This window comes from Mustelus asterias, unplaced genomic scaffold (genome assembly GCF_964213995.1).
Source record: "Mustelus asterias unplaced genomic scaffold, sMusAst1.hap1.1 HAP1_SCAFFOLD_122, whole genome shotgun sequence".
Classification (NCBI taxonomy): Eukaryota; Metazoa; Chordata; class Chondrichthyes; order Carcharhiniformes; family Triakidae; genus Mustelus; species Mustelus asterias.
The window spans coordinates 85282-111087 of record NW_027590160.1 but is presented as its reverse complement, the minus strand read 5'-3'; the positions used below and the strand labels follow the sequence as shown (position 1 = coordinate 111087).

Genomic DNA, 25806 nt, shown 5'->3' with positions numbered 1-25806 from the left:
GCACACAATTACATCACTTTACACAAGTTTTAAAAACTTCCCTAACAACAAACAAACTTGATGTTAAACTTCATCCATTAATTTTTTTGTTATATTCATCAACCTAATTATTTTAATTTGATCAGTTTTTGTTAGGGATGGGTAACTTCTATTCGTTATAAACTGGTTCACTCATTTTGTTGATTCTACATGGGCTCGGAGAATCAGAACCCAGACTTTATCATCCTTATCCTTTTTCTCCCTTTGCCACCACTCCCTCTGTTTTGCGGGAGGGTTGTGGGGATTCCAATCAGACCAAATCAAATTATCATAAAAGTAAAATACTGCGGATGCTGGAATCTGAAACGAAAACAGAAAATGCTGGAAGATCTCAACAGGTCTGACAGCATCTTTGGAGACAGAATAGAGCCAATGTTTTGAGTCTGGGTGATCCTTCATAAGAGCTTCTTACAAAGTGTCATCCAGAATTGAAACGTTGTTTCTATTCTCTAATCATTTTATCTATAAGCTTCTTGTTCTTAGTTTCCAAATGGCAGGTAAGAGACCTGTCCAGTCCCCACTCGAGCTCTGGTTTTTCACTGGCCATGCGTGGATAGGATTATAACTGTTAAAATCTACTCTCAGAGATCTGCTTTTCAGACCAGTGCTACTTGGAGAATACCATCACTTCACCGACTATCGGGTCACAACTCCCTCACAGTTCTTATCAGAAATTGACGATAGGTTAAGCAATGCCTCAGAATGCTTTTTAACTTCTTAACCAACTACCTACCACTGTTTGTTGATTGGTCGGACCCCTTTTTTACAGATTCAGGAATCTCAGCCGCTGAACACCAGCCGGTCCTGGAATAAGTTTAATTCTAACTCATTCTGAGTAAATATTCTCACCAGGTCCTCTGTCAGGACCCTGCTAAGCAGCTTTATGATTGCAGAAACTGAGAAGTTACAGGAATATGGTCAAGATAGTCCAGTCCCATAATGCCTCACATTCAATCGGCAATCCTTCGATTATAACAGAATATGTGGCTGTATGTAGCTGCCTCGGCCATGGTCAACCCAACTCTGCCTTCTTGAACTGCTACAATGCCTCAGGTGTCAGTACACCCACAATGCTGTTAGAGAGGGAGAATGTAGGTGGATACCAGATTGATATATTCCATTCAACCACACCCAAGGTGAGTTATTCCAATTTCTTTATTGTCCAGGACAATATATTCACAATATCTTTAAAACAGAAATTAAACATTCCCATTTGATTTCAGGTGTTAACATATTCTGTTAGTTTGTTCTTTATTGTCAATGTCAGGCTGGGGTTGTTCCCCTTGGAGCAAAGGAGGTTGAGGGGAGATTTGATGGAGGTGACAAGATTCTGACAGGTTTAGATAAGGTGGACAAAGAAAAGCTGTTCCCATTAGCTGATGGGACAAGGATGAGGGGGAGACAGATTTAAGGTTTTGGATCAGAGATGCAGTTGAGGGCGGGGGGGGGGGGGGGGGGGGTGATGTGAGGAAGAATATTTTGATGCAGCGAATGGTAATGACCTGGAACTCACTGCCTACGAGGGTGGAGGAAGAGGAGACATAAACAATTACAAAGGAAATTGGATGGGCGTTTGGGGGGGGTTTCAAACAGAAATGCTGACTAAATATCTCTGAACTTCCTCACACTCTGTCGCTCTGTGATCCATGTGAAATTTGAAACCAGGTATTCGCAACAAGACTCAAGGAGCATCAGCCCACTGGAGGCAAAGTTGTGAGACCGACCAGTCCAACAGAAAGAAACCCTCCGACCCTCCCCATTGACCAACTGTGAGAATGAACAAAATGCAATCCTGGATGTAATTGAGAGCAGAAACAATAACAGCAGAATCCAACCCCTGGAATCACTCGTGAACTTGTTGGTGTCTCAGCAGGTGGGATGAAACTCTGAATCTCTTCCCACACACAGAGCAGGTGAATGGCCTCTCCCCAGTGTGAACTCGCTGGTGTGTGCAGAGGTTTGAGAGGTCAGTGAATCCCTTCCCACACTGAGAGCACATAAATGGTTTCTCCCCAGTGTGAACTCGCTCGTGTGTCCGCAGACTGGATAACTGAGTGAATCCATTCCCACACTGAGAGCAGGTAAATGGTCTCTCCCCAGTGTGAACTCGCTGGTGTCTTCGCAGGCCTGATGAATTACTGAATCCCTTCCCACACTGAGAACAAGTGAATGGCCTCTCCCCAGTGTGAACTCGCTGGTGTGTGCAGAGGTTTGAGAGGTCAGTGAATCCCTGCCCACACTGAGAGCAGGTGAACGGTCTCTCCCCAGTGTGAACTCGCTGGTGTCTTTGCTGGCCGGATGAATCACTGAATCCCTCCCCACACTGAGAGCAGGTGAACGGCCTCTCCCCCGTATGGCTGCGCCAATGCGCTTCGAGCTCAGATGGGTATCCGTATCTCTTCCCACAGTCCGCACACTTCCATGGTTTCTCCATGGTGCAGGTGTCCTTGCCGCTCTCTTGGGTGGACAATTAGTTGAAACTTTGTCCACACACAACACGGGTACAGTCTCTCCCCGCTGTGAATGGTGTGATATTTATTCAGGCTGTGTAACTGGTTAAAGCTCTTTAGTCAGTGCATTGGAACACTCTCACTCGAGTGTGGCAGTGTGTTGGTGCTTTTCCAGTCACACTGATGTTTGAAATCTTTTCAAATCAACAGACCGGACAATCATTTCTCCTTCTGGATTCAAAGTCCGGTGATATTGAGGTCCCAAGGAATAAGACTCTGTCAGATCGAGACGTGACGTTTGAGATTTCAACCTGTGATTCCTCTTTCAATATCCTGTAAAATGAGTTTCCAAAAGTCATCAGTGTCAGTACAGGATAGAAATTCAGAACAGACAATTTCTATGGAACATTCTTGCCTCTCTCATTCCCCAGAAGCTGTAAATCTCCATTCCACACACTCCCTCCCCATTCTCAGCAGGTCTGGCAGCATCTGTATGGAGAGAAAAGAACTGATGTTTCAGAGCTTTGACAAAGGGTCATCTGGACAAGAAACATCAGCTCTTTTCTCTCCTTACAGATGCTGCTGGACCTGCTGAGATTTTCCAGCATTTTCTCTCTTGGTTTCAGATTCCAGCATCCGCAGTAATTTGCTTTTATAAGGCTGCAGATACCTCCTCCCAAGTAACATGCGTGTGCCCAAGACATCACCACTTGTTTCCCTTATTTCTTTCGCACCCATGGTGCTCTCCGCAGTAAACACAGAGGAGAAGTATTCATTAAAAATCTCACCCATCTCCTGTGGCTCCACACACAGATGGCCATACTGATTTTTAAGGGGATCTCTTCTCTCTCTAGCCACCCTTTTACTCTTAATATAGCTATAGAACCTCTTGGAATTTTCTTTAATCTTTAAACCCAATGTATGCTTCCTTCTTTTACCCGACCAGAGCCCCAATGTCCCTTGTCTGCCAGAGATCCCTAAATTTACCATTCTTTCCCTGCATCTTAACAGGAATATACTGCCCCTGGATTCTTGATATCACACTTTTAAAACCTCCCATTTGCCAGTCATTCCTTTCCCTTCAAACAAACTCACCTAATCAACATCTGCTCGATCCTGCCTAATGCCCACAAAAGTGGCCCTGCTCATCCATCCTCTGGATTACCTCTTCGGAAAACAATCAAAGATTTGTCAGACATGACTTCCCGTGCACAAAGTGGTGCTGACTATCCCTAATCACACCGTCAGAATCCAAATGTTGGTAGATTCTGTCCTTCACAATCCCCTCCAGTAACTTACCCACCACTGATGTCAGACTACCGGCCTATAATTCCCAGGCTTCTCTTTGCTACGCTTCTTAAACAACAGAACAAAATTAGCGTGTTCTATTCTTCCAGAACTTCACCAGTAGAAAGAGATGAAACAAATATCTCTGCCAGGGGCTCTGTAATTCCTTCCTGAGCCTCCCACAAGATCTGAAGATATACTTGATCAGACCCAGGGGATTTATCCACCTTAATGCACTTTAAGGCTGCAGATACCTCCTCCCTAGTAATATGCATGTGGTCCAAGACATCACAGCTTCTTTCTCTTATTTCTTCAGCATCCATCATGTTCTCCTCAGGAAACACCAAGGAGAAATATTCATTAAAAATCGCACCCATCTCCTGTGACTCCATCCTCAGATGGCCATGCTGATTTTTAAGGGGACCTATTCTCTCTCTCTCGCCACAATTTTACTGTTCGTATCGCGATAGAACCTCTTGGTATTTTCATAGAATCCCTACAGTGCAGAAAGAGGCCATTCGGCCCATTGAATCTGCACCGACCACAATCCCACCCAGGCCCTACCCCCATATCCCGACATATTTACCCGCTAATCCCTCTAACCTACTCATCTCAGGACACTAAGGGGCAATTTTAGCATGGCCAATCAACCTAACCCGCACATCTTTGGACTGTGTTAAAGTTAAATTTCCTTTAACTTTACCTGCCAGATCCATATCATACCCTCTTAAGTGTTCTCTTACACTTTTAAGAGTCATCGAGTGATTCACTTGTCCCCGATTGTCTAAACCCAATGTCTGCTTCCTTCTTTTACCTGACCAGAGCCTCAATGTCCCTTGTCAGCCAGGGATCCCTAAATTTACCATTCTTTCCCTTCATCCTGACAGGAATATACTGCCCCTGGACTCTTTATCACACTTTTAAAACCTCCCATTTGCCAGTCATTCCTTTCCCTTCAAACAAACTCACCGAATCGACATCTGCTCGATCCTGCCTAATGCCCACAAAAGTGGCCTAACTCCAGTTTAGGGCCTTGACCTGTGGACCTGTCCTATCTTTTTCCAGAACTATTTTGAAACTATTGTTGCTCCCAATAGTGCTCCCTGACTGACACTTCAGTCACTTGCTCCACCTCATTTCTTAACTGTCTCATAGAAAGTGAGTCCAGGAATTGATAATGAAAAATAAGGAGCTGGGAGATGAATTGAACAAGTATTTTGCCTCGGTGTTCACAATAGAGGATACAGTTAAAACTCAGAAACAACTGGAAATCAGAAAACAGAAGTGTGGGATGAACTCTGAAAAAGCACAATTACCAGGGAAGTGGTCCTCAGCAAACTGTTGGAGCTGTGGGCTGATGAGTCCTCGGGTCCTGCTGGGCTTCATTCTCGAGTCTTAACAGAGTGAGATAGTTGATGTGTTGTTCAATTTTCTAAAATTCCCCATCGGGAATTGGATAAAGGGAAACCGGTGGATGTGCTGTCCTTAGATTTCCATAAGACATTTGATGAGTTGCCACATCAAAGGTTATTGCAGCAAATAAAAATTCATGCTGTGGGGATGACATATTGGCGTGGATAGAAGATTGGCTAACAGCAAACAGTGGGCAGAAATGGATCATTTTCTGGTTTAAGAGAGAGAGAGAGACCTGGGCCAACCTTTCCAGAGTCTGCACCCTCCCTGGATTCACTTCCTTTCCCTTCAGTTGCTGCAAGTCCCCAATTTCCCCCAGAATGAGAAAAGAAATGGAAAGGAGGAGAAAAGAAAGTGTTTTACTCACAGATATTAGCGACAGGAGGAAGTATCAGTCAGTCTGAAGATCAATCTTCATTCACACAAAGCCTGCGCTCAGATTGGCCAGAAGACCAGAATCCTTCCGGTCCTCCAACTCTTCCCATTGGTCAACACCTCAGCATGAAGATCAGAGGGTGGGTTCTCCCCTGCACATGCGCAGCTTCCCCTCTCCCTCGCACATGTGAAGTCCTGGGCCAGGGGGAGGGGGAGCTCACCGAGCGGCTTCTCGTTCTGGCCGGAGCCGCCAGCCGGTTGCCTGGAAACCTTGACTCAAGGAGGTGTAAGGGGAGGGGAACAATGGGTGGGGGCGGGGCTCCCGGGTCCGCGCGCCCGGGCCTGCGCACTGGAACCCGGAGACATCACCGCGGAGCAGAGTGACTCCTATTGGCTGATTCAGGCAGGGCTCCATTGTGACGTCACAATGCAGAAGTTGGCCAATGAGCTTCAGAGTGAAACTCCCTCCTCTGGACAACATCTGGGAGGAAATCAATGTTTCCCCCTTTCCATTTCTTTTCTCATTCTGGGGGAAATTGGGGACTTGCAGCAACTGAAGGGAATGAAGTGAATTTGGTCTGTATATTCCACACATTTTTACTCCAGTAATGTGGACATTTATCTGTCTGGCAGCTGGCATGGAAATTTTCAGCTCTCTGCCTCCAGGGCAGGAAGCAGTGAGCATGGATCTGTCAATCACACATGAGGATGGCCTCAACCGGGATCTTGGGACATGTCACACTATCTGTAACCCCCACAACTTGCCTGGGCTTGCAAAATCTCACTAACTGTCCTGGTTGGAGACAATACACATCTCTTTAACCTGTGCTTAACCCTCTCTCCACTCACATTGTCTGTACCTTTAAGACTTGATTACCTGTAAAGACTCGCATTCCAACGATTATCTTGAAAATTGAGTTTGTGTCTTTAGATGCCCTGTTTGTGAACAGAACTCCCACTCACCTGATGAAGGAGCAGCGCTCCGAAAGCCTGTGGGTTATGCTACCAAATTAACCTGTTGGATTTTAACCTGGTGTTGTGAGACTTCTTACTGTGCTTACCCCAGTCCAACGCAGGCATCTCCACACTCTGAGTGGAAACAGAGACAAGTAGGAGAGACCGGAGGGGAGGAGAGAGATTTTATACATCTACAACTCAACAGGAACTTTGACAGAATTTCCAAACTCTGTGAACACCATCAGCTCCAAGTTCCTCTCCAACTCACACACCACCCTGACTTGTCTGACATCCAGGACTGAAAGAACAGAAATTTATTTCATATAAATACTGGGAAGACTGAACCCATTGTGTTCAGTCCCCACTACAAACTCCACTCCCTTGCCAACAACTTTATCTCTCCTCCTGGCAACTGGCTGAGGCTGAACCAGCCTGTTCACAACCAGTGTGAAATAGTTCATCCCAAGGTGAGCTTCCAGCCACATGTCCACATCATCATCAAGACCACCTTCATTTATAGAAGCATTAGTAGTAATTAATTAATAATAATGAATAATAAAATACAGTGTAGAAGGAGGCCATTCAGCCCATCGAGCCTGCACCGACAACAATCCCATCCAGGCCCTATCCACATATTTACCTGTTAATCCCCCTGATACCAAGTGGCAATTTAACGTGGCCAATCCGTCTAACCGGCACATCTTTGGACTGTGGAAGGAAACCGGAACACCCGGAGGAAACCCACACAGACACGGGGAGAATGTAGAAACTCTGCACAGACAGCGACCCGAGGCTGGAATTGAACCCGGGTCCCTGGCGCTGTTAGGCAGCTGCACTAACCACTGTGCCACCGGGCCACATGTCAGTGCCATCGCCCGACTCCAGCCCAGTCTCAGCTCATCTGGAACCCTCACCCATTCCATTGTGACATCACACCCTCACCCATTCCATTGTGACGTCACACCCTCACCCATTCCATTGTGACGTCACACTCTCACCCATTCCATTGTGACGTCACACTCTCACCCATTCCATTGTGACGTCACACTCTCACCCATTCCATTGTGACGTCACACTCTCACCCATTCCATTGTGACGTCACACTCTCACCCATTCCATTGTGACGTCACACCCTCACCCATTCCATTGTGACGTCACACCCTCACCCATTCCATTGTGACCTCACACTGCCACCCATTCCATTGTGACGTCACACTCTCACCCATTCCATTGTGATGTCACACCCTCACCCATTCCATTGTGACGTCAGGGCTTCACTCTCCGATCACAATCCCTGCCGGCCTCCCACATGCAGCCTCAATGGCGGCAGTCAGCCCGGGTCTAACACTACAACCTGCCGCTCCATTTGGTACAAAGGGGGGGACCGGGAAGTTCATTTCCGGGGTTTGGGTTTGAACAACATGTTTACAAAGTCTCTCCACCCACCCGCCACATTTATCATTCCCCGCGCGCCGCCCTCTACCTCGTATTGATCTCGCTTCCAAATTAAAACCATCCGTCCGTCGCCATTACCCGCACTGCGCATGCTTCAGTTCCCGCCCCTCATTCACTCCGATTGGTTGGAGGACCAGCCGCTCCCGCTCGGTCCTCCAGCCTCGCCCCCTCTTCCTATTGGTCCGGAGCTGCCGTCAATCAGACCCGGGCATTGTGATGCGGGAGCATGCGCAGTGTCATTGCTGTCCTTGGTGCTTGTTTGTCCCGGAGAAGCGGAGTCAGCGTTAGGCGGTGGCTGGGAGGATTTGGAAACACTTTGTGGATCCGCAAACCCTTCAGAATCATTGTCAGCTCCCTGGTTTGCAGCTGCGGGGCTTCTCCCTCCCTCCCGGGAACAGGCCCAGGTTAACGGCCCCATCCTGGCTCAGCCACTGGAGGATGGTTCACATCAGAGGATGGGGGAGGGGGACAATAAATAAGAGGTTACACTTTGGCCTCAAATCAATGAGGACTCTGATCTGGGAAGGAAGGAAACCCTGGGAGGTGGGCGGGGAGGATTCACAAACACCCGCTGGAGGCCCCAACACCCCCAGTAAAAAGCTGCAACTCCCTGCAGTGACCAGGAGAGAAAATAATTGTTTGATTTTATTTTCACTCTGTACAAAAGAGAACTGAACCCAGCCAGAATAGATGGTGGGAGAAAAGATTTGTGAAGATATTTCACACTGGGTTTGCCAGGCTGACCAACTCTCTCAGAGAAAATGAAAGGACATCCTTCATGAGTCTGTTAGAGCAGGTGAGCAGTATTGTGTGCGGTGCTGCTGGAACTGTGTGGGTGGACACGGGCTGGTTGGCAGCCAGAACAGTTGGAAGAGGGTGCTGCACAGATCCATCTTATGGGTGAAACAGCACCCATGCGCCATGCAGCCTGGCACACTGGACTCAAACACGGGACAATCATTGAAATATGAGATGGTTGTTCAATGTGGGAGTTGGTGGCAGGACAGGGAGGAGGGAAAGTGTTCAGGATGAGGATTTACTGCTTTACAGGAACAAGTGAGGAAACTATGTTCCACAGAAAGTAGAAATGTCTGTTCTGAATTTCTATCCCGTACTGACAGTGATGATGTTTCTAAACTCCTTTTACAGGATATTTGAAATATACAGACATTAAATCATCCAACCTGGAGAGACACGAGGACATCTACACCATAGAGAACCCATGGGAATGTGGGGACTGTGGGAAGGAATTCAGTTCTCCATCCCAGCTGGAAGCACATCAGCGCAGCCACACTGGGAAGAGTCTGTTCATCTGCACCGAGTGTGGGAAGAGTTTTAGTCGAATGTTCAACCTTCGCACTCATCAGCGACTTCACACTGGGGAGCGGCCATTCACCTGCTCTGTGTGTATGAAGGGATTCAGCAGTTCATCTCACCTGCTGAAACACAAGCGTGCTCACACTGGGGAAAGGCCTTTCACCTGCTCCGTGTGTGGGAAGGGATTCACTAACTCATCTGATCTCCTGATACACCAGCGAGTTTACACTAGGGAGAGGCCGTTCACCTGCTCCATATGTGGGAACAGATTCACTCAGTCACAAAACCTAATGAGACACCAGCGAGTTCACAAGTCTTCTGGAGGCAGATTCCCCAGTTATTGAACAGGTAATCACATCCTGCACTGACTCATTTTCATTCTGATAGCTATGGTGTGTTTCTGCTGCTGTTAATAACTGCTGTAACCAGCTTGAGTTAACAATTCAGATATTTGTTCAAGTTCAGATAGACTAATGGATCAACCAGGGTCTAATTGAATAACAGAGCAGACTTGAAGGGCTGAACAACCTATTCCATTTCCTGAGTAGTCTGTCCACAGGACTGTCCTACTCTTTAACTCTGCTCCATCGCTGGTTCCTGGTGAAGTGTCTTCTCCCCAGTTAAGAACAAAGAAAAGTACAGCACAGGAACAGGCTTTCCATTTATCAGCTGGTGTTTCATTCAGCTGTGGTGTGTTTCTGCTGCTGTTAATAACCCTATAACCAGCTGGAGTTAACTGTTCAGGTATTTGTTCTTCAAGTTCAGAAAGACTAATTAATCAGCCAGAGTCTAACTGAATGACAGAGCAGACTCAAAAGGCTGAATGAGCTACTCCATTTCCTGTGTTGTTTCCCCCCCCCCCCCGGGCCTCTCCCACTCTCTAACTCTGCTCCAGTGCTGGTTTCTGGTGAAGTGTTTTTCCCCCCCCAGGTCTCCCATCACTTTCCATTCATCAGCTGGCGTTTGAGCCCAAGTTTCTTGGGAACAGGAGGAAATCATTTATCCCCCTTGAGCCTGTTCTCTTATTGACTGGGGTCACGGCTGATCTGTGACCAAACTCCATTTACGTAGATATTGTTTTAATCCTGACTTCCCCAGTCTGTTACAATGTGATTTAAAAATAACTTTGATTTATATCAGACCTTAATGTAGGAGAGTGTCCCAAGGTGAATCTCAGAAACATCAACTGACAGAATCAGACAGAACGTAACACTGAGGAACACTATAGGAAGGATGTGATTGTACTAGAAAGAGTGCAGAGGAGAGTCACCAGCATGTTGTCTGGGCTGGAGTGTTGGGAAGGCGATTTATTATCTAAATGGGGAGCGACTTTGGGGTGCTCCAGTGCAGAAGGATCTAGGTGTCCTCGTTCACCAGTCACAGAAAACTAGCATGCAGGAACAGCAGATTATAAAGAAAGTGAATGGAATGTTGGCATTTATAGCTAAAGGATTGGAATATAAATGTAAGGAACTATACAAGGCATTGGTGAGGCCGCACCTGGAGTATTGTGCACAGTTTTGGTCCCTTTATTTGAGGAAAGATGTAGTGGCTTTGGAGGCAGTTCAGAGGAGGTTCACCAGATTGATTCCAGAGATGTCGGGTTTGTCGTATGAAGAGAGATAGGCCGATACTCTCTGGAATTTAGAAGAATGAGGGGAGATCAAATTGAGGTACACAAGATGATAAAAGGTATGGATAAAGTAGACATGGAGTGGATGCTTCCTCTTGTGGGGCATTCTAGGACAAGAGGTCATAGTCTTAGGATAAGGGGTAGCGAATTTAAAACAGAGTTGAGGAGAAACTACTTCTCCCAAAGGGTTGTGAATCTGGAATTCGCTACCCCGAAGTGCATTGGATGCTGGGACAGGGAGTAAATTTAAGGAGGAGTTAGACAGATTTTTAACTGGTTACGGGGAGAAGGCAGGAAAATGGGAATGAGGAGCATATCAGCCATGGTCGAATGGCGGAGCAGACTCGATGGGCCAAATGCCCTAATTCTGCTCCAATATCTTATGAACTTAACACAGCCTTAAATGTATTCAATGACCAAGCCTCCTACTTAGTGGAGAAGGGATTTCCAAAGACTAATGATCTTCATAGAGAATACGTTTCTCCTCATGGTGTCAACTGAGAGACCTCTTATTTTTTAACTGTTCCATAATTCGATATTACCCCATGAGGGGAAACATCCTCTCAGAATCTACCCGGTCAAGCTCCCCCAGGATCTAATATGCTTCACCAAGATCACCTCTCATTCTTCTGAATTCCAATGGGTAAAGACCCAACCTGTTCCACCTTTCCTCAGAAGCCAAACCCCCTCATCACAGGAGTCAGCCTGGTGAACATTTTCTCATCTGCTTCCAATGAAAATGTGTCCCAGCTTAAGTAATCCTGAGCCGAAAGCAGGCAGACACAATGTTGTGAATTTCTATCCTGGACTGAGAGTGATAGGTTTTGGAAACTTATTTTACATGGGTTAGAAGGGGAGGATTTACCCACAGCAAACTGCAATCAAGTGAATGTTTAACAAAAACAAAGTGCTGGAAAATCTCAGCATGTCTGACAGCATCTTTGGAGAGAGAATAGAGCCAACGTTTCGAGTCTGAATGACTGTTTGGAGAAGGGTCATCCAGACTTGAAACAGTGACAGAAGTGAAAGACCTGATGGACCGAATGGCCGACTCCTAATTCCTGAGGTGAAACATGTCACCATGGTTGTGAACAATCATGTTCAGCTTCGGACAATTATCAGGGAGAGAGATGGAGTCGGTGGCTGGGGAGTGAAGTTTGTAGCAAAGACTGAAACCGATGGCTTCAGTCTTCCCAATATATAAAATATCTGTTCATCCAGGATTGGATGGCAGACAAGTCAGGACAGTGTGTTTAAAGTTTTTTTAAAAAGTTTATCATGTCACGAGTAGGTTTATATTAACACTGCGATGAAGTTACTGTGAAAATCCCCAAGTGTGTGAGACTTGAAGGTGAATTTCGAGGTGTTCATTCACACTTGTGATCCTGGTCCTTCCAGGTGGTGGAAGTTGAGGGTTTGGGAGATTCTGTCAAAGCTCCAGCTCAGAATGGCAACCGGTGACAAGTGGTGTCCCGCAGGGTTCAGTGTTGGGGCCACAGCTGTTCTCTTTATATATTAACGATCTAGATGACGGGACTGGGAGCATTCTGGCCAAGTTTGCCGATGATACAAAGATAGGTGGAGGGGCAGGTAGTATTGAGGAGGTGGGGAGGCTGCAGAAAGATTTAGACAGTTTAGGAGAGTGGTCCAAGAAGTGGCTGATGAAATTCAACGTGGGCAAGTGCGAGGTCGTACACTTTGGAAAAAAGAATAGAGGCATGGACTATTTTCTAAACGGTGACAAAATTCATAATGCTAAAGTGCAAAGGGACTTGGGAGTCCTAGTCCAGGATTCTCTAAAGGTAAACTTGCAGGTTGAGTCCGTAATTAGGAAAGCAAATGTAATGTTGTCATTTATCTCAAGAGGCTTGGAATACAAAAGCAGGGATGTACTTCTGAGGCTTTATAAAGCACTGGTTAGGCCCCATTTGGAGTACTGTGAGCAATTTTGGGCCCCACACCTCAGGAAGGACATACTGGCACTGGAGCGGGTCCAGCGGAGATTCACACGGATGATCCCAGGAATGGTAGGCCTGACATACGATGAACGTCTGAGGATCGTGGGATTATATTCATTGGAGTTTAGGAGGTTGAGGGGAGATCTGATAGAAACTTACAAGATAATGAACGGCTTAGATAGGATGGACGTAGGGAAGTTGTTTCCATTAACAGGGGAGACTAGGACGCGGGGGCACAGCCTTAGAATAAAAGGGAGTCACTTTAGAACAGAGATGAGGAGAAATTTCTTCAGCCAGAGAGTGGTGGGTCTGTGGAATTCATTGCCACAGAGGGCTGTGGAGGCCGAGACGTTGAGCGTCTTCAAGACAGAAATTGATAAATTCTTGATTTCTCGAGGAATTAAGGGCTATGGGGAGAGAGCGGGTAAATGGAGTTGAAATCAACCATGATTGAATGGTGGAGTGGACTCGATGGGCCGAATGGCCTTACTTCCGCTCCTATGTCTTATGGTCTTATGAGTTATAGATGTGTAAAATCCCTCTCCTCCTGCCATCACCAGCGCCTCCCCCATCCCCCCACAACCTCACCTCTTGCATTACTCCCCATTCTCTCCCACTGTCTTGTACTCTCCTTAAGTAGAGGCCTGAGTCTGTACAGACCCAGACTGGGTGGTAGGTTCCTTTCCCTGATGGACATTAGTGAATCAGTTGGGTTTTTATGATAATCCAGCACTGTTCATTAGTATCAGACAAATGACCAGATTCATTCAGCTCAATTTCACAAGCTGCCTTTGTGTTTTTGTGGGTTCTCTCTCACTCCTGTTTTTTTGTTTTAAATCAATTTCACAGGGTTTTAGAAGAGGAGGATTTACAGTCAGGAAACTGAAACCAAACATCACACCAGGAGCTGACAGAGGTGTATCATTTATCGTAACTTGAATATCATTTAATATTAAACATGGAAGGAAAAAGCACTGTTCACAGTGAGGAGAAACCATACACGTGTTGTGTGTGTGGACGAGGCTTCAGTCGATCATCTGGCCTGTCGAGACACAAGCACAGTCACACTGGGGAGAAGCTGTGGAAATGTGGGGATTGTGGGAAAGCGTTTAGTTATCCATCTGACCTGGAAACTCATCGACGCAGTCACATTGGGGAGAGACCATTCACCTGCCCTCAGTGTGGGAAGGGATTCACTCAGTCATCCAGTCTGCTAAAACACCAGTGAGATCACAATGGGGAGAGACCATTCACCTGCCCTCAGTGTGGGAAGGGATTCACTCAGTCAGCCAACCTGATGACACATCAGCGAATTCACACTGGAGAGAGATCATTTACCTGCTCCGATTGTGGGAATGGATTCATTCAGTTATCTGAGCTGCTGAAACACCAGCGAATCCACACTGGAGAGAAACCATTTACCTGCCCTGTGTGTGGGAAGGGATTCACTCAGTCATCTCACCTACTGAAACATCTGCGAGTTCACACTGATGAGAGACCTTTTAAATGCCTGAACTGTGAGAAGTGCTTTAAAAGTTCTGTGGAACTGACATCCCATCAACGGGTTCACTCTGACGCGAGACTATTTAAATGCCTGGATTGTGGGAAGTGCTTTAAAAGTTCTGGGGAACTGGTGACCCATCAACGTATTCACACTGACGAGAGACCGTTCAGATGCTCTCACTGTGGAACTGGGTTCAGGAAATCATCTCAGCTCACTGTACACCAGAGAATTCACACTGGGGAGAGGCCGCTCAGCTGCTCTGAGTGTGGGAAGGGATTCAGTGATTCATCCAATCTGCTGAAACACCGGCGCATTCACACCGGGGAGAAACCGTTCTCCTGCTCTGCGTGTGGGAGGGGATTCACTCAGTCATCCCATCTGCTGAGACACCAGCAAGGTCACAAGTAACTATAGTGATTGGGTTTTGCTGTTAATCACCTGCAGGTCTGAAGATTATTCACTGGAGTCTGGTCCTGCTGATATTAATAAACACCAGGTGTAAATATTCTGGATAAGAGACAAATAAATCAGCTTTGTGTTAAACACAGTGTGTAGTGTCTTTTTAACATCACTAACAGAAGTTAATTCCTTTTGAAAGGTTCTCCCTCTCCCCGTCTCTGCCATCCTCACCCCCAACAAGTGTGAGGAGCTCCATTGCAGTTTATTTTTTACAGGTCAGTAGCTGAGAGACAGGCTCCGCAGCAGCTGTCCCCCTGAGGGAGCGTATTGGAAATGCCAACAGCACCCTCGCTTTCCTCAGTGCCCGTCCCCTTCCCTCCCTCCCTACCCGGCAGCACTGAGCCTTTCCCAGTGCACGTTTCACACTGACTGCCCGTTAATCAGCCAGCCAGCATGAGATCACTTTCCGGGGCCGATTTCCAGGGCTGATTACACCCACTTCCAGGCACTCCCATGTGAGTGTGCCCAACGGATGAAAAATTCAGGCCTTGCTGTCAGATTTAACAACAGGATGAGTTTCTGACCACATATCCACACCATCACTGATACCAAATATTTCAATCTCCAAAATGTCCACAGTCTCCACCCCACTCCATCTGTAACCTTTAGTCTTGATGATTCCAATATATTTCTGAGCAGCCTCTCACATTCACCCCACTCCCCACATAGAAATGTGAGATCATCCAAAACTCTGCCGCCCGTCTGCTTTCTCACACCAAATCCTATTCATCCAAATCCTATTCATCCAAATCCTATTCATCCATAAAGCCTACATCGGCTTTAAGTCAAGTCATGTTTCAATTTTAAAATTCACATCCTTATTTTCAAATTCCTCCATGACCTTATCCCTCCCTATCTCAGTAATCTCCAATTTCACAATTCTCTGAAATCATAGAATCCTTTCAGTGCAGAAGGAGGCCATTTGGCCCATCAGGTCTGCACTGATAACAATCCCACGCAGGCCTTATCCTTGTAACCTCATATAATCCCCCTGACACACAGGGCAATCCCATCCAGACCTGTCCCATAACCCCAAGTATTTACCCTGCTCATCCCCCTAACCTACAACTAGGAGACACAGCCTCAAAATAAGGGAAGCAGATTTAGGACTGAGTTGAGGAGGAACTTCTTCACAGAAAGGGTTGTGAATCTGTGGAATTCCCTGCCCAGTGAAGCAGTTGAGGCTGCCTCATTGAATGTTTTTAAGGCAAGGATAGATAGATTTTTGAACAGTAAAGTGCAGGTTTCCTCCGGGTGCTCCAGTTTCCTCCCACAGTCAAAAAGACGTGCTGGTTGGGTACATTGGCCATGCGAAATTCTCCCTCAGTTTACTCAAACAGGCGCCAGATTGTGGCGACTGGGGTATTTTCAGAGTAACTTCATTGCAATGTTAATGTAAGCCTATGTGTGACACTAATAAACAAACTATAAACAAAGTTAACTTTTAAAAACTTCTACCAAATTGGTTTCTCGAATCCCCCTTTTTATACTTTCAAAATGTAGAAAGCCATCCTCAGCTAATTGTTGGGAATTAGCCAATTGGTCGATAACTTGTCAATAATGACATTGATTTGGTTTTTAGCTAATTGCACACGTTGTCTTAATTTTAAGACAATTCTTTCTCTCAAACGATATCTCTTAGCTTGGGGTAGCCTGAGTGTCAACCAATAATTGGTTCACATCAGTCATTCAATGTTGAGACATCTTGAACAGGAGCCGATTCATTCCCTCCAGTCAAGGTTAACAAGTCCTTTCATCTTTCTTTATTCTGTCAGCATGAGAAGGGAACATCTGATAATTCCCACAGCATTTTAACCATTCTTAATGTGTTTATAATTCTAAAAGTTATAAACTTGTGTTCAAATTTACATTTCCAGCCTTCATAACATATATATTAATGAATCATTTATTATTTAATTGTCTTACAATTAATGCTGTCTATTTAACTAATCTGGCTGCTTTCCAATTGTGGGAACTTCAGGCCACAAAAAAGGTAGTTAGAGTCATAGAGGTTTACAGCATCAAAACAGGCCCTTCGGCCCAACTTGTCCATGCCGCCCAGTTTTTACCACTAAGCTAGTCCTAATTGCCCTGTAATATTACTCATGATCTGTGCTTCCAAGCATTTTGAATGCGCATCTACAACAAGCAAACACATGTGATTCATGAAAGGCCCCCCAAAGGCCACATGTAGTCTGGACCACGGCCTATCAGGCCACTCCCGAGGATGAAGTGGTAATGTACCCAGTGTGTTGGGGTGAATGAACTCAGAAGAATCATTCAACACTTAAACCTGATTCAACAAATAGTTTATTGAGTTACGCCAGCGGGGAGAAGCCACAGGGGCTGACCATGTGCAACTCCACCCAACAAAGAAAATAATCAATTCTTATCCAGTTACTCAACCCATCCTGGCTGGACACAATCCAATCAGAATGGTGATAGATTACATACATTACAGAAAGGTCCAATGAAATTAGTATTTGGACATCATGGGGCTTTGTGATCATCTCATGAACAGATAGGTGCCCCCATCATGATGTTTTCCAGAACCCCTTATCTACCATCCTTGGGGTTTTCTTTGTACATAGACTGAGTTTGAAAAGGGGTGGATTAAAAGTTTTCAAATGGATGTCAGCACTCTTCCTTTGTTCCAACCTAACGACCACACGGTCTGGGAATCATTTCTATTTAATAATCTCTCCTTTTAAACTCTTTTCTTCAGTATCCAATTCCAGAATTTTCCTTTTCATTGTGTTAATTGTGTCTTTGGACCTGACAGGAAGTTTAACCCAAGATCAATCCAACACAGGATTGGTCAGAATCATTTCACATGTCCCAAATTTTAAATAACCATTACAAATTAAAACTCATTCTCATGAGTGAATTGTATCCGGATTAAAATTCCCGCATGTTTAGTGAAATATCCTGGAATCCTGTCTCTGTCCAGTAAATATGGCTCCAAGTTCATAACTTTTGAAAAAAAAGCTTTATTAATTACACTTCCTTTTTAAAAATCTGTTTGATTTAAATCACAGACAGAAAACCTCAAAGCTTAAAGCGTTCAACCCACAAATATCATCCATACACAAACAGAGAAACTTAGCATGTGCTTTACAACAACAATAACCAAAATTAATTACTTAAGCGTTCTTGTGATCCTGTTTTTAAACTCCCAAAAATGCCTTTAATTAAAGACTCAAGGTAAGGTTAATTCCCCAGAAAGATAAACCTTAACAAATGTAGCCCAAAACAATGATAAAACACATCTACAAACATCCACATAAAACAAACAAAACACACAGATTCTCACAGCTCGTAAATTTCAAACAATGAATCCTCAGCATTCTCTCTCGCAGCTGTAGCTTCTTAAAGCGACAGAGCACTACAAACTCACAACTCCTTGATTAAAATAAGATGCAAGATCCTTCATTGTAACTTAACCCTTTTTCAGCCAACTTCCAAGGCCTGATTTTATCGGCAACATCTAATCTTTGTTGATTTAAAATCCCAAACACGTTACCACCTGCAAACTCTTTGTTCTTTATCTGGGGTTGAGGTGACAACACAATAAAATTCTCATAGTTATTCCAAATTCCTCCAGGCTACGCTTAAAATTTCCACATTTAACTGGCTCCAATAAATCCACAATTATAAACTAAAATAGACACGAGTTTCTGGGCGATTTAAAAACAAGTTAAAAACAAGATGCCAGAGGAAAGACAGAACAGGAGGAAAGAAAGGAGGGGGAGTTGCACTTTTGATTCAGGAAAACATCACGGCAGTACTGAGAGGGGATATATCCGAGGGTTCGCCTACTGAGTCAAAAGCGGTGAACTGAGAAAGAAGAAGGGGGAAATCACTTTGATAGGGTTGTACTATAGGCCCCCAAATAGTCGGTGGAAAATTGAGGAGCAAATATGTAAGGAGATTACAGATAGTTCCAAGAAAAATAGGGTGGTAATAGTCGGGGATTTTAACTTTCCCAACATTGACTGGGACAGACATAGTATTCGAGGCTTGGATGGGGAGAAATTTGTTGAGTGTATTCAGGAGGAATTTTTTATTCAGTATGTGGATGGCCCGACTAGAGAGGGGCAAAACCTGACCTCCTCTTGGGAAATAAGGAAGGGCAGGTGACAAAAGTGTTCGTGAGGGATCACTTTGGGACCAGTGACCATAATTCCATCAGTTTTAAGATACCTATGGAAAATGATTGGTCAGGTCCAAAAGTTAAAATTCTAAATTAGGGCAAGGCCAATGTTGATGGTATCAGGCAGGAACTTTCGACAGTTAACTGGGAGAGTCTGTGGGAAGGCAAAGGGACGTCTGGTAAGTGGGAGGCTTTCAAAAGTGTTTTAACCAGGGTTCAGTGTAAGCACATTGCTCTTAGAGTGATGGGCAAGGCTGGTAGAAGTCGACAACCCTGGATGACTCAAGATATTGAGGCCCTGGTCAAGAAGAAGAAGGAGGCACATGACATGCATAGGCAGCTGGGATCAAGTGGATCCCTTGAAGAGTATAGAGGGTGTAGGAGTAGAATTAAGAGAGAAATCAGGAGGACAAAAAGGGGACACGAGATTGTTTTGGCAGATGAGGCAAAGGAGAATCCAAAGAGGTTCTATAAATACATAAAGGGCCAAAGAGTAACTCGGGAGAGAGTAGGGCCTCTTAAGGATCAACAAGGACATCTATGTGCCGATCCACAAGAGATGGGTGAGATCATAAATTAATATTTTTCATCATTATTTATTGTTGAGAAAAGCATGGATGTTAGGGAACTTGGGGAAATAAAGTGATGTCTTGAGGAGTGTACTTATAACAGAGAAGGAGGTGCTGGAAGTCATAAAGCGCATCAAGGTAGATAAATCCCCGGGACCTGATGAAGTGTATCCCAGAACACTGTGGGAGGCTAGAGAGGAAATTGCGGGTCTCCGAGCAGAGATATTTGAATCATTGATAGTCACAGGTGAGGTGCCTGAAGATTGGAGGGTGGCAAATGTTGAGCCTTTGTTTAAAAAGGGCTGCAGGGAAAAGCCTGGGAACTACAGGCCGGTGTGATTCACATCTGTAAGTTGTCAGAAGGTATTTGAGAGACAGGATCTACAGGCATTTAGAGATGCAGGGACTGATTAGGGACGGTCAGCATGGCTTTGTGAGTGGAAAATCATGTCTCACAAATTTGATTGAGTTTTTTGAAGGGGTAACCAAGAAGGTAGATGAGGGCAGTACAGGTGATGCTGTCTACATGGACTTTAGCAAGGCCTTTGACAAGGTACCGCATGGTAGATTGTTGCTTAAGGTTAAATCTAATGGAATCCAGGGTGAGTTTGCCAAATGGATACAAAACTGGCTTGATGACAGAAGACAGAGGGTGGTTGTAGAAGGTTGTTTTTCAAACTGGAGCCTGTGACCAGCGGTGTGCCTCAAGGATCGGTGCTGGGTCCACTGTTATTTGTCATTTATATTAATGATTTGGATGAGAATGTAGGAGGCATGGTTAGTAAGTTTTCAGATGACACCAAGGTTGGTGGTATCGTGGACAGTGAAGAAGGTTATCTAGGATTGTAGCATGATCTTGTTGGGACGTCTTGTTGAAGTTGTACAAGACATAGGTAAGGCCACACTTGGAATACTGTGTACAGTTCTGGTCACCCTATTATAGAAAGCATATTATTAAACTGGAAAGAGTGCAGAAAAGATTTACTCGGATGCTACCGGGACTTGGTGGTTTGAGTTATAAAGAGAGGCTGGATAGACTGGGACTTTTTTCCCTGGAATGTAGGAGGCTGAGGGGTGAACTTATAGAGGTCTATAAAATAATGAGGGGCCAGTGGACTGACAAATGGCAGATGGAGTTTAATTCAGATAAATGCGAGGTGATACATTTTGGGCGATCGAATCAGGGCAGGACTTACTCAGTTAATGGTAGTGTGTTGGGGAGAGTTACAGAACAGAGATCTAGGGGTACAGGTTCATAGCTCCTTGAAAATGGAGTTGCAGGTGGACAGAGTGGTGAAGAAGACATTCTGCATGTTGGTCAGAACATTGAATACAGGAGTTGGGACGTCTTGTTGAAGTTGTACAAGACATTGGTAAGGCCACATTTGGAATACTGTGTACAGTTCTGGTCACCCTATTATAGAAAGCATATTATTAAACCAGAAAGAGTGCAGAAAAGATTTACTGGGATGCTACCGGGACTTGGTGGTTTGAGTTATAAAGAGAGGCTGGATAGACTGGGACTTTTTTCCCTGGAATGTAGGAGGCTTTGTAGTGATCTTATAGAGGTCTATAAAATAATGAGGGGCATAGATCAGCGAGATAGTCAACATCTTTTCCCAAAGGTAGGGGAGTCTAAAACTAGAGGGCATAGGTTTAAGGTGAGAGGGGAGAGACACAGAAGGATCCAGAGGGGCATTTGTTTCACACAGAGGGTGGTGAGTGTCTGAAAAAAGGTGCCAGAGCTAGTAGTAGAGGCGGGTACAATTTTGTCTTTTAAAAAGCGTTTAGACAGTTACATGGGTAAGATGGGTGTCGAGGGATATGGGCCAAACGTGGGCAATTGGGACTAGCACAGGGGTTAAAAAAGGGGCGGCATGGACAAGTTGGGCAGAAGGGCCCGTTTCCAAGCTGGAAACCTCTATCACTAAATGAACTGTCTGCTGAAAGGGTTAACTTTTCTACAGAATCTAAAGGGGTGGGGAGTGAGCAGAAAACACTTGGCACACAATTACATCACTTTACATAATTTTTAAAAACTTGTCCAACAACAAAATAAAGTTGATTTTAAACTTAATCTATTAATTCTTTTGTTCTCTTCCTCAACCTAATTATTTTTATTTGATCAGTTTTTGTTAGGGATAGGTAACTTCCGTTCTTTATAGACTGGTTCACTGGTTTTGTTGATTCTACATGGGCTCGGAGAATCAGAACCCAGACTTTATCATCCTTATCCTTTTTCTCCCTTTGCCACCACTCCCTCTGTTTTGCGGGAGGGTCGTGGGGATTCCACTCAGACCAAATCAAATTATCAGATAAGTAAAATACTGCGGATGCTGGAATCTGAAACAAAAACAGAAAATGCTGGAAAATCTCAGCGGGTCTGACAGCATCTGTGAAGAATGGAGCCAAAGTTTCGATAATGGATGACCCTTCATAACAGCTCTTATGAAGCATCATTCAGACTCAAAATGTTGGCTCTGTTCTCTAATCATTTTATCGATACATTTCTTGTTCTTAGTTTTAGGTTTAAAGTGAGAGGAGAGAGATACAAAAGGGTCCAGAGGGGCAGTTTTTCACTCAGGTCGTGGTGAGTGTCTGGAATGAGTTGCCAGAGGCAGTGGTAGAGGTGGGTGCAATTCTGTCTTTTAAAAAGCATTTAGACAGTTACATGGTAAGATGGGTACAGAGGGATATGGGCCAAATACGGGCAATTGGGACTTGCTTAGTGGTAAAAACTGAGCGGCATGGACAAGTTGGGCCGAAGGGCCTGTTTCCATGTTGTAAACCTCTATAACTTCCTAACACCCTGTCACTCTGTGATCCTTGTGAAATCTGAAACCAGGTATTTGCAACATTACTCAAAGAGCATCAGCCCACTGGAGGCAAAGTCATGAGACCGGCCAGTCCAGCAGAAAGAAACCCCCCGACCCTCCCCATTGACCAACTGTGAGAACAAACAAAATGCAGTCCTGGATGTAATTGAGAGCAGAAACAATAACAGCAGAATCCAACCCCTGGAATCACTCGTGAACTTCTTGGTGTCTCAGCAGGTGGGATGAAACTCTGAATCCCTTCCCACACTGAGAGCAGGTGAATGGTCTCTCCCCAGTGTGAATGCGCTGGTGTCTCTGCAAGTTGGATGACTGAGTGAATCCCTCCCCACACTGAGAGCAGGTGAACGGCCTCTCCCCTGTGTGAACTCGCTGGTGTGTCTGCAGGTCAGATGAGTTAGTGAATCCCTTCCCACACTCAGAGCAGATGAATGGTTTCTCCCCAGTGTGAACTCGCTGGTGTCTCCGCAGGCTGGATAACAGAATGAATCCCTTCCCACACTGAGAGCAGGTGAACGGCCTCTCCCCTGTGTGACGGCACTGGTGTCTCTGCAGGTCGGTTGACAGAGTGAATTCTTGCCCACACTGAGAGCAGGTGAACGGTCTCTCCCCAATGTGAACTCGTTCGTGTGTCCGCAGGGTGGATGAGTTCGTGAATCCCTTCCCACACTGAGAACAGTTGAATGGCCTCTCCCCAGTGTGAACTCGCTGGTGTCTCTGCAGGAGGGATGACCGAGTGAATCCCTTCCCACACTGAGAGCAGGTGAATGGTTTCTCCCCAGTGTGAACTTGTTCGTGTGTCCGCAGGGTGGATAACTGAGTGAATCCCTTCCCACACTGAGAGCAGGTGAACGGTCTCTCCCCAGTGTGAACGCGTTCGTGTGTCTGCAGGCTGGATAACTGAGTGAATCCCTTCCTACACTGAGAGCAGGTGAACGGTCTCTCCCCAGTGTGAACTCGCTGGTGTCTCTGGAGGTCGGATAACTGACTGAATCCCTTCCCACATTGAGAGCAGGTAAATGGCCTCTCTCCAGTGTGAACTCGCTGGTGTCTCTGCAGGAGGGATAACCGAGTGAATCCCTTCCCACACTGAGAGCAGGTGAATGGCCTCTCCCCAGTGTGGTTGCGCCGATGAACTTCCAGCTTAGATGGGGCTCTGTATCTCTTCCCACAATCCGCACATTTCCATGGTTTCTCCATGATGCAGGTGTCCTTGCCTCTCTCTTGAGTGGACAATTAGTTGAAACTTCGTCCACACACAGAACAAGATTACAGTCTCTACCCGCTGTGAATGGTGTGATATTTATTCAGACTGTGTAACTGGTTAAAGCTCTTTAGTCAGTGCATTGGAACACTCTCACTCAAGTGTGGCAGTGTGTTGATGCTTTTTCAGTCACACTGACATTTCAAATCTTTTCAAATCGACAGACTGGACAATCATTTCTCCTTCTGGATTGAAAGTCCGATGATATTCAGCTCCCAAGGAATATGACTCTGTCACGTCTCGACGTGACGTTTGAGATTTCAGCCTGTGATTCCTCTTTCAATATCCTGGAAAATGAGTTTACAAAAGTCATCAGTGTCAGTACAGGATAGGAATTCAGAACAGACAATTTCTATGGAACATTCTTTCCTCTCTCATTCCCCAAAAGCTGTCAATCTCCATCCCACACACTCTCTCCCCATTCTCAGCAGGTCTGGCAGCATCTGTATGGAGAGAAAAGAACTGATGTTTCAGAGCTTTGACAAAGGGTCATCTAGACAAGAAACATCATTTTCTCTCTTGGTTTCAGATTTCAGCATCCTCAGTAATTTGCTTTTATAAGGCTGCAGATACCTCCTCCCAAGTAACATGCGTGTGCCCAAGACATCATCACTTGTTTCCCTTATTTCTTTAGCACCCATGGTGCTCTCCGCAGAAAACACAGAGGAGAAGTATTCATTAAAAATCTCACCCATCTCCTGTGGCTCCACACACAGATGGCCATACTGATTTTTAAGGGGATCTATTCTCTCTCTGTCCACCCTTTTACTCTTAATATAGCTATAGAACCTCTTGGAATTTTCTTTAATCTTACCTGCCAGATCCATATCATACCCTCTTTCTGTCCTCCTGATTTCCCTCCTCAGTATTTTCTTACACTTTTTATAGTCAGAGTGATTCACTTGTCCCCGATTGCCTAAACCCAATCTATGCTTCCTTCTTTTACCTGACCAGAGCCTCAATGTCCCTTGTCTGCCAGAGATCCCTAAATTTACCATTCTTTCCCTGCATCTTAACAGGAATATACTGCCCCTGGACTCTTGATATCACACTTTCAAAACCTCCCAATTGCCAGTCATTCCTTTCCCTTCAAACAAATTCACCTAATCGACATCTGCTCGATCCTGCCTAATGCCCACAAAAGTGGCCCTGCTCCAGTTTAGGGCCTTGACTTGTGGACCTGTCCTATCTTTTTCCAGAACTATTTTGAAACTATTGGTGCTCCCAATAGTGCTCCCTGACTGACACTTCAGTCACTTGCTCCACCTCATTTCTTAACTGTCTAATAGAAAGTGATTCCAGGAATTGATAATGAAAAATAAGGAGCTGGGAGATGAATTGAACAAGTATTTTGCCTCGGTGTTCACAATAGAGGATACAGTTAAAACTCAGAAACAGCTGGAAATCAGAAAACAGAAGTGTGGGATGAACTCTGAAAAAGCACAATTCCCAGGGAAGTGGTCCTCAGCAAACTGTTGGAGCTGTGGGCTGATGAGTCCTCAGGTCCTGCTGGGCTTCATTCTCGGGTCTTAACAGAGTGAGAGAGTTGATGTGTTGTTCAATTTTCTAAAATTCCCCATCGGGAATTGGATAAAGGGAAACCGGTGGATGCGCTGTACTTAGATTTCCAGAAGACATTTGATGAGGTGCCACATGAAAGGTTATTGCAGCAAATAAAAATTCATGCTGCGGGGAGAACATATTGGCGTGGATAGAAGATTGGCTCATAGCAAACAGTGGGCAGAAATGGATCATTTTCTGGGGTTTAAGAGAGAGAGAAACCTGGACCAACCTTTCCAGAGTCTGCACCCTCCCTGGATTCACTTCCTTTCCCTTCAGTTGCTGCAAGTCCCCAGTTTCCCCCCAGAATGAGAAAAGAAATGGAAAGGGGGAGAAAAGAAAGTGTTTTACTCACAGATGTTTGAGACAGGAGGAAGTTTGAGTCTGTCTGAAAATCAATCTTCATTCACACAAAGCCCGCGCTCTGATTGGCTGGAAGACCAGAGTCCTTCCGGTCCTCCAACTCTTCCCATTGGTCAACACCTCAGCATGAAGATCAGAGGGTGGGTTCTCCCCCGCACATGCGCAGCTTCCCCTCTCCCTCGCACATTTTGCAGTCCCGGGCCGGGGGGAGGGGGA

At 45.3% G+C, this 25806-nt stretch overlaps 3 protein-coding genes across 3 annotated transcripts in view; 1 reads left to right on the top strand and 2 right to left on the bottom strand.

Annotated features, from left to right (window-relative positions):
- Positions 1-25806, bottom strand: part of LOC144484659 (uncharacterized) — a 121369-nt gene that overhangs the window by 78775 nt on the left and 16788 nt on the right. The window contains exon 2 of the mRNA XM_078203127.1: positions 22605-23621. Coding sequence (XP_078059253.1) covers positions 22605-23621 — 1017 coding nt within the window. The remainder of the gene's footprint in view (positions 1-22604; positions 23622-25806) is intronic.
- Positions 1178-8091, bottom strand: LOC144484653 (uncharacterized). The gene is made up of 2 exons (XM_078203123.1): positions 8005-8091; positions 1178-2822 (listed from the first exon to the last, which is right to left on the bottom strand). The coding sequence occupies exon 2, from the start codon at positions 2471-2473 to the stop codon at positions 1883-1885; it is 591 nt and encodes a 196-aa protein (XP_078059249.1). The 5' UTR covers positions 2474-2822; positions 8005-8091; the 3' UTR covers positions 1178-1882.
- On the top strand, positions 8238-14928 carry LOC144484652 (uncharacterized). The gene is made up of 2 exons (XM_078203122.1): positions 8238-9641; positions 13734-14928. Exon 2 carries the CDS (start codon positions 14182-14184, stop codon positions 14794-14796), a length of 615 nt encoding a protein of 204 aa, XP_078059248.1. The 5' UTR covers positions 8238-9641; positions 13734-14181; the 3' UTR covers positions 14797-14928.